Genomic DNA, 14083 nt, shown 5'->3' with positions numbered 1-14083 from the left:
CTATACAAATACTTCCATAAAACACAAGAGGAAATACTTCTGTACTGTCTATAGTCCAGCATTACCCTCATATAAAACTGTAACAAACTTTTCAACCAAAAAAAAGTTATAGACCAATATCTCACACAAACATAAGACTTTAAAAATTCCTACCAAAAAGAATTAGAAAGTCAGGCCCAGCTGAAATATTCATCATGACTAAGCTTGGTTCAACATTCTAAAATAGACTAAGTTGTCTTTTTACAGATTAAAGAAAAGAAATCTTGTGATCACCTCAAAAGATACTGAGAAAATATTTGACAAAATGCAATTCCCATGCATGACAAAAATTCACAGCATATTAGATGTAGAAGGGAACTTTCTCAGCCGGATAAAAGACCTCTACAAAACGAAAAACAAAAATTATAGCTGACATCTTACTAATAGTGAAAAACTGAATGTTTCCCCCAATACTGGGATCAAGACGAGGATGTCCACCTTCCTCATTCATATTCAACAATGTACTGGAAGTTTTAGCCAAGGAAATAAGGCAAGAAAAGGAAATAAAAGGCATATAGATTTGAAAGAAACAAACCAAACTGTCTTTAATCACAGATAACATGATTTTCTACTTAGAAAAATCCCAGAGATTCTACAAAAAGCTGCTAGAACTAAAATGAGTTTACAGTTTACAGTTTATAGTTCTCATGTGGTAAATGTTTTTTGATATGTTTATACAATATAAAAAATTTAAGTACTGTTTATCAAAGTCTTGAAGCACATGAAATACACATGTACAAATTTATATGCTAAATTCTATAAAACATTCATGGAAGAAAAGATTACATAAATACATGGAAAGATATATGTTCACAGATCAAAAAATTCAGTATTATTAAGATATCAGTCCTCCACAAATGACCTAGATCCAAAAAAAATTCCAACAAGAAAAATTCCAGCATGACTTTAAAAATTTTTTTTTTTAGTTTTAGGTGAACACAATACCTTTATTTTATTTATTTTTCTTTTTATGTGGTGCTGAGGATAGAACCCAGTGCCTCACAGTGCCTCAAAGATGCAAGGCAAGCACTCTACAACTGAGCTACAACGAGAGCCCCCCGCATGACTTTTTAATAGAGATGAACAAGAAGATACTAAAATCTATGTGGAAAAGCATAAGACCTAGAAGAGCCAACAATTTTTTTAAAAAAAAGAAGAGTGGACAAAGAGTACTTATACTACCTGACTTCAAGACTCACTATAAAGTTAGAATAGTGGAACTCAACTGAGTGGCAATTTTACTCTCCAGAAGACATTTAGCAACATCTGGAGACATTTTTTGATTGTCACCATGGGGAAGCAGGGAGTTACTGGCATCTTCTAGGTAGAGGCAAGAAATGTCCCACAATGCACAGTGTAGCCCCCACAACAAAGAATTTTGAAGCCCAAAATTCTTTGGACTTCAAAATTCTTTGTTTGAACTTCAATGATGTTGAAGTTCAGAAGTCTGAGCTAAAGAAATCAAGACAGGGTCATATTGGCATAACAGAAAAAGTATAGATCAACGGAACAAACTAGAGCCAGAAATAAACCCATGCAAATGTGGTGCCAAGGTAAGTCAATGGAGCAAGGGTAGTCTTTTCAATAAATGGTACTAAAGCAATTAAACATCACATGAAACAAATTAACCTTGACTCTAACCTTGAACAATATATTATATGAAATGGATCACAGACCTTTAAGTAAAAATTAAAATATAAAACTTGCAGAAGAAATCATAGATGTTTGTGATCTTGGGTTAGGCAAAGATTTCTATGCTAGAATACTAAAAAAAAAAAAAAAAAACATGACCCTTAAATTAAAAAGTAGATAAAGTAAAGTTAATCAAAACTGAAAGCTGCTATTCTTTGAAACATACTACTAATAAAATAAAAAAGAAAAGCCACAAAGTAGGAGAAAATAAGTACAAAACACATATCTGAAAAAGAACTTGTATCAAGAAAATATAAAGAAAGTTCAAAATAATAACAAGAAAATAAATGATCCAGTGGTTTAAATGGGCAAAAGATTTTAACAGACACTTCAAAGTACAGACATAGATGGCAAGGAAGAACGTGAAAAGATACACCAAAATGACATCATTAGTAATAATAGAAATGCAAACCATAGTGAGATACAGCTGAATAACCGTTAGAGTGCTGAAACTTAAGATAAAAGAATAGGGGAAAAAGCTGACAATATCAAGTCTCAGTGAAGATCCAGAAGAGCAACTGAAACTATTTTTTCTTTCTTTTTTTTTTCTTTTGGTACTGAGGATTGAACTCAGGGGCACTCGACCACTGAGCCACATCCTCAGCCCTATTTTGTATTTTTATTTAGAGACAGGGTCTCACTGGGTTGCTTAGCACCTCGCCATTGCTGAGGCTGGCTTTAAACTCACAATCCTCCTGCCTCAGCCTCCCAAGTTACTGGGATTACACGCATGTGCCACAGCACCCAGCGCAACTGAAACTCTTGTACATTACTAATGAGGATGCAAAACTCAATAGCCAATTTGGAAGAGTTTGGCAGATTCTTATAAGGTTAAACACAAACCTAAAATAAGATCCAGTGATCCCACTTCTAGGTATTTACTCAAGGGGGAAAAAAAAACTGCCCATGCAAAGACAATTATACCTCAAACTGGGAACATCCCAAATGGTGAATGGATAAGCCAACTGGGGTACAATGAACCATTATTCTGCCATTAAAAGGACAGAACTGGAGATCTAGGCAACAACATGGATGATGCTCAAGAGCATGAAGCCAATTGAAAGAAACTGGATCAAAAAGTTACCTACTGAGCCATCGCATTAATATGACCTTCTGGGGGGTGGGGAGTGGGGAGTAGGGAGAGGCAAGATTTGGGACATTTTACAAGTATCTTTTGAAAAAGGCAAAACTACAGGGATAGAAAATAGAATGGTGGTTGCCAAAGACCTGATGCTGGATGGCAGGGTGGACTGACTACAGAGGGGCAGGAGAGAGTCTTCAGGGAGATAGAAACATTCTACATCTAGATAAAGGTGAGGGATCCATGAGGTCTACTTCTGTCAAAACTCAACATACAGCACACCTGGAAAGGCAGATGGTGATGTATGTGAGTTATACCTTAATAAATTTGATTTTTTTAAAAAAAAAATCTTATGGCTCATGGGTATGTTCTCTTTGTATGGCATGACATTTCAAAAGTCAAAATTCACTCATGAGCTTGAAAACAAGGAGGTTCTAAATAAAGATCCAAGTTTTCTTGAGAATTCAGAATCATACCACTGAGCTCCAATCCTTCCAGGCTGCAGCCAACCAGCAGCAACCTCCTTATGAAGTGTGGGCACCTCCTGTCTTGCCACAAATCCCTGCCTGACCTACTTCATGGAGGTACTGCCACCTGCCTCTCCACCCACCTGGGTAAGGGTTTCTTGTCCTGGGTTACTGACTGCTTGAGGGCAGGGGCCAGGCTGGGCTTATCTTCCACTAAATACCAGGCATCTAGCAAAGAGCCTGGCAGATGCCAGGTGCACAGCAAATACTGCCAAATGCATGTGACTCATTCGCCACCTTCCCGCCAGCTTCAATAACTGATATCTACGACACCCAGATTGCTGACCGCTCCTTTGGTCCTGAAGTCCTCAAAGAGAGTCATCATCCGTGGCAGCCATCCCATAGCCTAGAATAATGTGTCCTTCTGTGTGTTTAGAAATCCCCTCTAAGATGTTGTCAAGCAACAAAATGTTTTAGGGTCATTCCAGCTATTCATTTTTGTCTGAGAAGAGTAGAGTTGTTGTTCTAAAAGGGGGGGGGGCTAGGGAAGGAACGAAAGAAAACCACAATGTGAGCTCCAAGGTTAATGAAAATGAAAAGGGAAACATGCACGTTCTTCTGGCACGTTCTCAGATCATATTCTAGTAATTTAAGACTTGGGATAAGTGGCCTTCTGAGAGGCTCTCTGCTCATCTTCAGAGTTTCAGGATCTCAGGGTTTCCACAGCTGTGTGGATGTGTGGCAGGGAGGGATATCCAACTTCTATTTTAGATCAATATTGAAAGCATCGTGTTCCCAAATCATCTTTACTTTATGGGGAGTGGGGAGTAGGGAGAGGCAAGATTTGGGACATTTTGCAAGTATCTTCAGGGGAAAAAATACTATTCAAATGTTCTTGCTGTATGTCATTAGTGTTAAAAAATAAGAAAGTATGAATATATGTAATCATTTCCCCCATCTTAAACCTCCATGGACCCATTTCTCCTATTACTCTACTTTTCTCTGTAGAATAGACTCTAATAGGGTTGTCCTGTTTGCTGTCTGGATTTCTCTTCTTCCTTTCTCTCTTGAACCCACTGCCATCAGGCTGTGTCTGCATCTCTCTTAGTGATGCCAAACACTTCCACGTCTGGAAACCCAATGTGCATTGCTAGTACCAGTCTAGCCCCACTCTTAGCAGCATCTGGGAAGCTGATAGACTTCTCCTCTTCAAATGCTTTCTTCACTTGGGTTCTGGGACACTGAATACATTTTCTTCTCTTCCTACCTCTCTCTGGTCATTTCTCTGCTCTTTGGCTGGTCCTGCGTCTCCCTGAACCCACAAACACTGCAGCACTCGGGAGCTTACTACAGATCTCCTCTCTTCTCTATACCAACTCTCCAGCTCCCTGATGATAGCTCCCAAATTTATATCTCTATATCTGATATCTCCCTACAATTCCAGACTGCTTTGTTCAACTGATTACCTTATATCTTTGCTTAATAAACATTTCAAGTTTTACATGCCCTAAACGAACTCTGTACTTCCTACCCCAAAACTGAGCCAACTGCAACCTTCCCAGCTCAATTGATGGTAACTTCTTCCCAGTTCCTTGAGCCAAAAACCCTGGGAGCTCTATTGGTTCCTCTCTTCTTTTCCCACCCTCTTACTCTATCCGATAACACTATCACCTCTGTCTTCAAAAGATGTCCAAAATCTAACCACTTCTGCCACCTCTCCTGCTACAACCTGTCTCAGCCATCTTTACTGGCACACTGGATTTCCATACTAGCCTCCCACCTGATCTGCCTGCATCCTGCTTGGCCTTACAGTCTTTCCTCCCGCTATAGGTACTGGGGATTGAACTCAGGGACACTCAACAACTGAGCCATGTCCCCAGCCCTATTTTGTATTTTATTTAGAGACAGGGTCTCACTGAGTTGCTTAGTGCCTCACTCTTGCTTTGAACCCTGCAATCCTCCACTGAGATTACAGGTATGTGCCCTAGCACCTGGCACCAAGTTAATATTCTCTCTCTCTCTCTCTCTCTCTCTCTCTCTCTCTCTCTCTCTCTTTCTCTCTTTTGTAGATGGACACAATACCTTTATTTTTTATTTATTTATCTTTATGTGGTGCTGAGGATAGAACCCAGGGCCTCACACATGCTAGGCACACACTCTACCACTGAGCTACAGCCCCACCAAGGTGATTCTTTATGAAATCAGATTATGTCTGCTCTTGTTTCGAAGTTCCTATGGCTTACCACCTCACTCGGAATAAAATACCAAGTCCTCTCCACAGCCAGTACGTGCTGCATGACTCAGCCCTTGCTCCTCTTCAGCACCGTTTCTTGCCACTCTCTCCTTCTTCCTTCAGTTCCACACTGGCTTCCTGCTGTCCCTCAACCACCTCAAGCCTTTGCATGTGCTTCTCCCTCAGCCTGGAATATCTGTTCCCAAGATAGCCAGTTAGCTCTCCACTCCAGCGTCATCTCATCTTCGAGGCCTCCCCTCACCACCCTATATAAACAAGTATACGTATGCAGGTGCTAGCCCCCAGATTTGTTCTTCTTCAGAGAACTTACCACCACCAGACTACACTTATTTATTTTCTTTTTTTTTTTTCTTTTTTTTTTTTATTTATTTTCAATTCTACTGAAAAAGGACCCATCGACCAGCATCACACAGGCAACTTGTTAGAAATGCAAAATCTTAAGATCTTACCTCAGACCTATGGAATCAAAGCCTGAGTTTTTACAGAATCTTCAAGTGATGTGTATGCACAGTAAAGTTTTGAAAGCTCTGGGCTAGTTTCTGATTACCAGGAGAATGGAAGCTTTTCTTTCCTCTGAAGATCGATGTGCTCAAAACATAATGAACTAATTAATGAGTGAACAAATGAACTATGTAGCACTTGTGGAATGGGAAGCCCAGTTGATGATGTGTACAAAGAAATTGGAGAGGGCAAGAAAGAGAAAGAGATCACAGAGAAAAAGTTGTTTCACCCATGTATTGTAATTTATTTATTTATGTGGTGCTGAGGATTGAACCTAGGATCGAACCCAGGCAAGAGATTTCCCAATATCAACAAACCCATCTTTAAAATAAATAAATAAATAAACTTTCTTTCAAAATGCAAATACATTCCTTAAATCAAGCAGCTACTCACAACTTATTGTGAATAACTTAGATGAAATAATATTCTAGCATCTAACAGAATCAGCTAAGGCAGGGGATGATACAAGAAAGCTGTAAAATTTAACAAATTCCTGTTCCCGTGCTGAGCATTGTAACAGGCAACAGGGAAACCAGGAGGAATCATGATATAACAAATTGGTTGGTAGTTAAGAAGACTGGAAAGCCAAATCTGAACTTTACCATTTTGCCTGAGGCCCGGATGGCAGGAGAGAATGGAGGGCGTCAGCATTCCCTGCTAAAAAGAAACTTCTCCTACATCCAAAATAGAAGCGACTGCCTGCAAGCAAGGGTTCCGTGGAGATGGGAATTAGGAGAGGGAGTCTGAAGGAGGACACTGAACATGACAGCAGCTTGTTTTCTGTGTGGGAAAGAGAAGGACCTCAACTTCCTCTGATACTAAAGCCAAAGAGGCTGGGGTGGTGTGGGTGGGAGCAGGCTTGGAACACACTGCAGGGGCCCCAGGACACAAAGGTGCTAAACAACTGCAACAGTATTTTCTGTAAACAAATCTATTTTTTGCCCACTTTTCAACTAAGACAAGTGTCTGGCTTAGCCTTGCTTAGAAAACAAGGACCAGAGGAATGCAAGTTTCAGGCCAGCCTGGGCAACTTAGCAAGACTGTCTGGAAATAAGAAATCAAAAAGGTTGGGAATTTAGCTGGGTAAACCACCCCTTCCTTCAATTCCTGGTATCACAAAAAGAAAGAAAGAAGGCGGGGGAGAAAGAAGGAACAGCAATGATGCAGTGATGTAGCCTTTGCAAATGACATGTCCATAGCAAGCTAGCCCTTTAAGTGGGACCTCAATTGTCACAGGCTTGGCTTCTCACACAACTCAGCATCAGACATTCTGCAGTGGAGGACAGTGCTGAACCACAGCTATCCAACAGAAAAAGTTCAAGACTAGGTTCTTTATTGAAAGGCAAAGTCCCAGGCAAGTGGCATCTGTTTTGCCCTCCTCCTGTCATTGCTTCCTTCCCATAACCCCTGGGGATGCCTGTATGAAGCCCAAGACTCAGCCGCCCTGGGATGAAGCTGCTGCAAGTGGAAATCAGAGAACAAATGAAAGAGGGAGGAGGTAAGACAGGGAACACACTGTTTCACTCTTTCATTGAGAAACCAGTCATAAAATTAGCAGCAAACACACAGGAAATGATGGAGCTCAGTAGATCCACAGGTGGGCTGGACCACAGAAAACTGATCATCAAGGGTAACAGCAAAAAGGACATCCAAAAAGCACAGAGGAAGCAACAAATCACTCCAGTGAGAAGGGAAAAGATGAAGGACTTTGGGGAACAACATCACTTTAATGAGTTTTACCACCATTATAATCAAAGTGTCTTTCTTAGCCCTGTGTCCTCATGACCCCTATCCTAAAAGAAAAAAGGACACCAGGGCTAAAACCAGAAGATGTAGATCAGAAGTCCCCTAAGTCAGACTGTGGCTGTCTGAAAGAGGAGCCACGCAAAATCACAGAGGTTCAGAAGGGTCCGAGCACAAAGGTTGGAAGGGAGATCAGAAATGAAAAAGCGATCAGAGGAAATCATCTGATATCACGCTGAACAGGAACAATACATGAAAGCCAAATTTCACATATTACAGATGGCTGAACAGTTTTTGGTATCTACACTCAAATGAACAACATGCAAAAGTGAATATCTCATACACAATTTACAAAACTATCAAGGATCTGATACATTTGAAACAAAAACTGTCTATTTCTGAGCCAATGGATATCAAGGCATTTATATGTGTCTTACTCAGGACTTGTTCTTCAACTATTGTGTCAAATACACACCACTGAAAACAGCTAAAGAAGGTAAACAGTGAGGGCTACAATTCTTCAGCACAGTGACTACTGAACTTTGTAACCACCATAATCACAATAGAAAATCCCTTAACCATCACTTGCACACCCACAAAAATACTTCATGTCAATGACCCTTTAAGTGTTTCATGGAAAGTGGGCCTTAAATAAGCTGTTGAAGACAAGAATTATTTTTAACCTGAAACCCTCTTATCTTAAGTCAGTGTGTGAGCTCCTTCATCATTAGGAATCCTTATCTAGTTTGGGGGAGGGGCACATATAGAAAAAAAAAGAGGTCCTCATTAGCCCTTGCTAAAATCCCCAAAACTAAAGGAATGAATTCTCTGAATTAGGAGCTCTATTCCTTGATAAACTGAATGTACCAAGAGCCCAGAATTCCATCACAAACACAAAAGCCTGCCCTTTACTAGTGCCATAGTAATCATTCTTATTTCAAAGACAATTGTTGACTACACAGTATAAGTTTTGAAGCACTTTTGCAGAATAATTCCACCCAAACAGTTACAATAGATTTCACCAAAAAAAAAAAAAAAAAAATCCAAGGAATTACAGTAATCTATTTCTTAGCGATTGTCCAAAGGAAGCCGAGAAGCCAAGCATGATCTCTTTTAACTAGCCTCCTGCAAACAGTGGGTTATATACTTGAACAATGCCTGAATTCCTTTGCCAGCTGCAATCAATTATTTTAGGTACCTGCGTCCCAAAAGAAAAGGTATCCACTATCCACACAGAGGGGGGGAAGGATTTGGGGGAAGCCGACATGGAATTGCTTAAAACTCTCTAGCCATTCCATGCAGTGAAGACAAAGTGGACATTCTCAACAGTAAGCCCCAAATCTAGTGGACGTCCCCACCTGAAACGTGTCCTACTAAAACACATCCCTTTGAAGGTGTTCTAAGCACTCCATGTCTTTATCGAACTGAAGCGTGCCTGCGGGGCCACTAGGTAGGATATGCAACTTGTCCAGAAAGAAGATAGGAATGCGCCTCTTTTTTCCCTCCCCGCCCAACGGTGCCTTCCCGGGAGACAGATTTCTGACTTCCGCCGCTGTTGCAGCAGCAAAGGGCGGAGAAAATCCCAGCACCGGTGCCGCAAAGATCTCTCCAACCACCGCCACCCGCTCAGGTGCTGGCCCCGACGGGCAGCCCAGCTACTCCAGGAACCGCCGCCAAGTGCTTACCCGGGTCCGCCTGGCAATGCTCTGGAAGGGCCACCAGCAGCAGGAGTCCCAGCAGCAGCGGTGGCAACGGCAGCGGCGGCGGCGGNGGTCCCTCCCTCCCGCCGCCGGTGGCCGCCTCTCCGCCCCGCTGTCTCCTCTCTCGCTGGTTCGCTGGGTTCGGGGACCAGCTCCGGCTCCAGCTCTCGGGACGCGATTGCTACTGCAGCTCAGAGCGGCGCCTCATTGACAAAGAAAGCACGTAGCACCGGAGCGGGCGAGGGAGGCGAGGCAGGCGCGCGCGCGCATCCCCGCGCGGATCCACCGCGCGCCCCCCGCTCCCGCGCGCCCTGCCGAACCCCAGGTCCAGAATCGGACCCCTTCCGGCGGTTCCCAAATCGCGGAGGTCCGCATGGGGGATTTACTCCGCCTCGTTTTTCTTTTAGTCCCCCCATATAGAGGGAAGGTCGGCAGGAGAGGTCGTCTGACCCGGGAAGGGGGATATATGTGGTCATGGTCAACATGCTGAAGCGGCCAGAAAGCTCTTCAGCTTGGATTTTGTAGCGGGGCAGGAACGCTTTGTGCTGTTCTTTCACTACTTCTCTGAGGGTCGGGCGGACACCTGCATGCCGGTTTTACCCCGGAGGAGCTGAAGCGGCTGTGGCCTACTTGCAATAAAACACTGGATTAAAACACATTAGACATATTTGGTGCACCCATACAACGTGCAAAGCAGTGCACGGGGCATTAGGAAAGCCAGAGAGAAGACTTTTCCAAAAAGTCCCTCCCCCCCCACCCCAAATAATAGAGTTGGGGCAGTCACTGCCCTGTGGGACAAATTGCCAGAGTGACTTTAATTGCTCTCCTGCTCTTGCCACAAGTTACCTAATTTGCAGGCACTTCATACATCCTTCAGTCAATAAATATTTATTGAGCACCCACTGTTTGCCAGCTACTATGTTAGGCGCTAGGAATAAAAGCAATAAGGAAAAACATCCCCTCACCAACCTGGTGAAGTACAAGCTCTATTCACCCAACAATATTTATTCATCCAACAATAATGCCTGTTATTTGCCAGGCCCTGTTCCAGACACTGGGCCAACAGCCATGAATAAAAGCTCTGTAAGTAATAGAATATCAAACAGGGATAAATACTATAGAGGAAAATCAGTGTAAAAAAAAAATAAAAAGCAGGGAGGGTGTTGCAATGTTAAATAAGGTGAAAGGGGGCCTGAGAAGGTGACATTTGAGGAAAGACCTGAAGGAGGTGAGCAGACAGCCATGCTAGAAGAGCATTTCAGATAAAGAAACCAGTGAGAGCAAAAACCCTGAGGCAGAGCTGGCGGGGTGTGTTCAAGGCCCAGCAAGCCCACTAGGGGGTCTGGAAAAGTGTTTATCTCATTTATTGTGCATGTATAAGATAGAATTTCATCTAAGACACATTTTTATCTTCTCAGAAGTCAGATGTGTCCAACAATGAGTCTCAGATTTGTTGAAGAAACTTCTTGTAGTGTCATGTCAGTGCTCAAAATTTTCAGATTTTGGAACATTTGAGATTTCAAAATTTCAGTTTAGAGATACTTGAACCAGTAAAGTTTGCACAAATACTTAAAAAAAAAAAAAAAACAACACTGAAACACTTGTAGTACTGAGCATTTCGGATAAAGGATCCTCAATGTGCCTTGTTAAGGTTATCATTTAATCACACTCTGATGAAATTAGTTCTGCTGTTTGAGTTTGTTGTAAGAAACTTGCCTCTGGTTGAGGCAATAAAGCAAGCCACGAAACTGGTCTGAGAAACTATTGAGAAAGTCATTTCATGGCTAGGATTCAGGCAGCATCAGAAAACAAGAGTAATCCCAGAAAGAAGATGGGGGTAAGGATGGCAGGCAGTCGAAAGTCACAGGGACAGACACAGGGTTCAGAGCATTCTAAGAATCCAGGACCTCTGAGAGAGAAGCGAGCTGAGCAGAGGTGGGAAGAGGGGAAGAAAAGCATAGGTTTGCTGGGCATTGGGGGCTTGAGGCACGCCTGTAATCCCAGTTACTTCTGGAGGCTGAGGCAGGAGGATCACAAGTTCAAAGCCAGCCTCAGCAACTTACTAAGGCCCTAAGCAAGTTAGCAAGAACCTGCCTCAAAATTAAAAAAAATAAAATAAAATAAAAAGAAGAAGAAGGAGGAGGAGGAGGAGGAGGGACGACTGGTGATGTAGCTCAGTGGTTAAGCACTCCTGGGTTCAATTCCTGGTACAAACACACACACACACACACACACACACACACACACACACACAGGCCTGGAGTGGGGCTGCTTGTTTGAAGCCTAGAACTCATATTAGAGGGAGAATAGGAGGCAGAGAGGGGAAAGAATATGGAAGCCAATGTTCTTTCATTGGGCTTTTCCTCAAAGGGAGGGAAATGGAGAGGGGACCCTCAGTAGCACCAATTCCATACCAGTCTCTCATTTAAGGGCTGAGGACACAAAGGTGGAGATAACAAGAGAGAACATGAACCCTTTAACAGCTGTAACCAGCAACACCAGCTGACCTGGTTCACCTGAAAGGAACATAGTTGATGTCTCAGAGAAAAGACCCAGAAGGGGAGAAGTCTGTGGGTGAAGCAAGAAAAGCAAGACTCAGCCACAGTCAGGTTCTCCATGAGAGGAGGGAGATTTGGGTGGTAACAGCCACGGGGCTGAGAGATAACAAATGCGTATCTCAAAAAGTTTTCATCTGGGTTGGAAATGTGATATTCCTTTCCCCATTTTTTTTTTTTTTTTTTGCCAGACTTCGACTAGTGATTGGGGAAATTTGTCCCTCTGATGGGCTGGCCTCAACACCAGATACCATCCTTTTTCTTGAAAAGCCCACAGACCAGTAAACAGAACAGGCATGTACATGGGTAACTGTAGAGCAACATGGTAAGCATGCAGTAGAGATCTGGGCAGGTCGTTCATCACTGTGGGTCGGTAGGGGAATGCTATTTCTGCTTAGAGGAGGAGGTGAGGTAAAGAAGAAAACATTAAAAATTGAGGCTTTCCAGGCACAGCAAATAGCCAGGTGGACAGACATGACAGTTTGCAGCCTTTTGCAGGGAAGGGAAGTACTGGTGAGGGTAGCAAGAGGGACCTTGGGAATATCCTGCTTCAAGTCAGGAGAGCTAAGTTGGAGGCAGATACAAAGAGCCAGAGATCTATCTGAAGGTTGTTCCTTATGCTCATCCATTTAGGAACAATTCTGGAAGGGTTTTCTGCTGGAGCAGGAAGCTCAATGAGATCCTTGAGAGATGAGTCCTTGAGAGAAGAGTGAGTGAATGTACACACTAAAAACTGTGCAGATTTAAATTTAGGCTGTCTACTAGCCATATAACATTGGGCAAATCACACGATCTCTGTAAATCCCATCTATAAAACTGGAATGATTGGAGCAACTCCCTCATTGGGTTGTCTTAATGATTGAATTGGAACTGTCAATCACTTAGAAGTGTACTTGACACACAGTAAGCGCTCAGTCTTATATATTATATGAGAATTGTAACCCTCTTAAATCATAAATCCTTTATTCATTTTAGTCTACTTAACTAGGGCTTGGGGACTTTCCCTGTGTGCAAACTCATTGTTACATAGCTCTAAAAAGTCAGTATCTTTCGTGCAAAGCATTTCTTTGTCAGGGAGAGGGGGATAGATCAATCTCCAGGCAGTGGTTTCAGGCCAGCCCTTGAAATTCCTACCATTACGATAGGGAGGAAATATCTGGGCCTCTACTTTCATTCTTTTTGTAATAGGCACATCTTTCTCCTGTAGTCCTAATCACATACTGACTCTCCTTGAAACTCTACGCTGAACTCCTGCTTGCATGTTACTGGGTCTGTCCTGAGCTCTAGGATTCCAACAGTGAGTGAGGTTTTGCCCCTATACTCACTGAGCTCGATTCTTACAGTCAAATGGGGAAGAGGAGTAAACACAGAGTTGTTCATCTGCCCGTAAGATGCTGATTCTGTAGGCTCCTGTCGAGGACAGTGCTGACAGAGGGGGCTGGAGAGGCAAGCAAGAGACATACACCATGCTGAGGAAGTAAAACGTATCTTTGAAAACCATGGTGGTCTATGGTGTCATGGGGTATATTTCAGGCATCTTATGGTTTCCTTATTTATTGGGGGGCAGGGGGTACCAGGGATTGAATTCAGGGGCACTCAACCACTGAGCCACATCCCCTGTCCTATTTTGTATTCTATTTAGAGACAGGGTCTCACTGAGTTGCTTAGCACCTTGCTTTTGCTGAGGCTGGCTTTGAACTCTCGATCCTCCTGTCTCAGCATCCCAAGCTGCTGGGATTACAGGCTTGCGGCACCCCACCCAGCTTATTTTTTAAAAAAGAAGAAATTTAAAATGAAATTTAAATATGGTTTTCCTTGCTTCCAGTGCCCTGAAGAAAACTCTGGATATAACTGGGATGGAGCACTCACTGGGTCTCACTGTCCTGGGTCTGAGAAAAGTGTTTAACATAGCCATGTGGGTGCCCTAAACACCAGAATGGCCCTAGAGAGCCAGAAGACACTGTTGAATTAATGTCGAATTAATGTCGCTGTTGAATTAATGTTGAATTAATGAGGGAAGCAGGGAGCTATGGGAAAGTTCTGAGTAGAGA

The 14083-nt window shown here is 42.8% G+C and overlaps 1 protein-coding gene across 1 annotated transcript in view; it reads right to left on the bottom strand.

Moving 5' to 3' along the window:
* Nucleotides 1-13533, bottom strand: part of Kiaa1549l (KIAA1549 like) — a 266932-nt gene extending 253399 nt beyond the window's left edge. Inside the window, exons 1-3 of the mRNA XM_048788211.1 lie at nt 13374-13533; nt 9798-10060; nt 9463-9658 (exon numbers count right to left, since the gene is read on the bottom strand). Of these exons, the coding sequence (XP_048644168.1) occupies nt 9463-9658; nt 9798-10060; nt 13374-13533 (619 nt within the window). The remainder of the gene's footprint in view (nt 1-9462; nt 9659-9797; nt 10061-13373) is intronic.
* Nucleotides 13534-14083: the final 550 nt, after the last annotated feature.

Source organism: Marmota marmota, unplaced genomic scaffold, assembly GCF_001458135.2.
Source record: "Marmota marmota marmota unplaced genomic scaffold, marMar, whole genome shotgun sequence".
NCBI classification, from domain to species: domain Eukaryota; kingdom Metazoa; phylum Chordata; class Mammalia; order Rodentia; family Sciuridae; genus Marmota; species Marmota marmota.
Note: the sequence above shows the minus strand (reverse complement) of the source record. Positions and strands in the feature narration are given on the sequence as shown.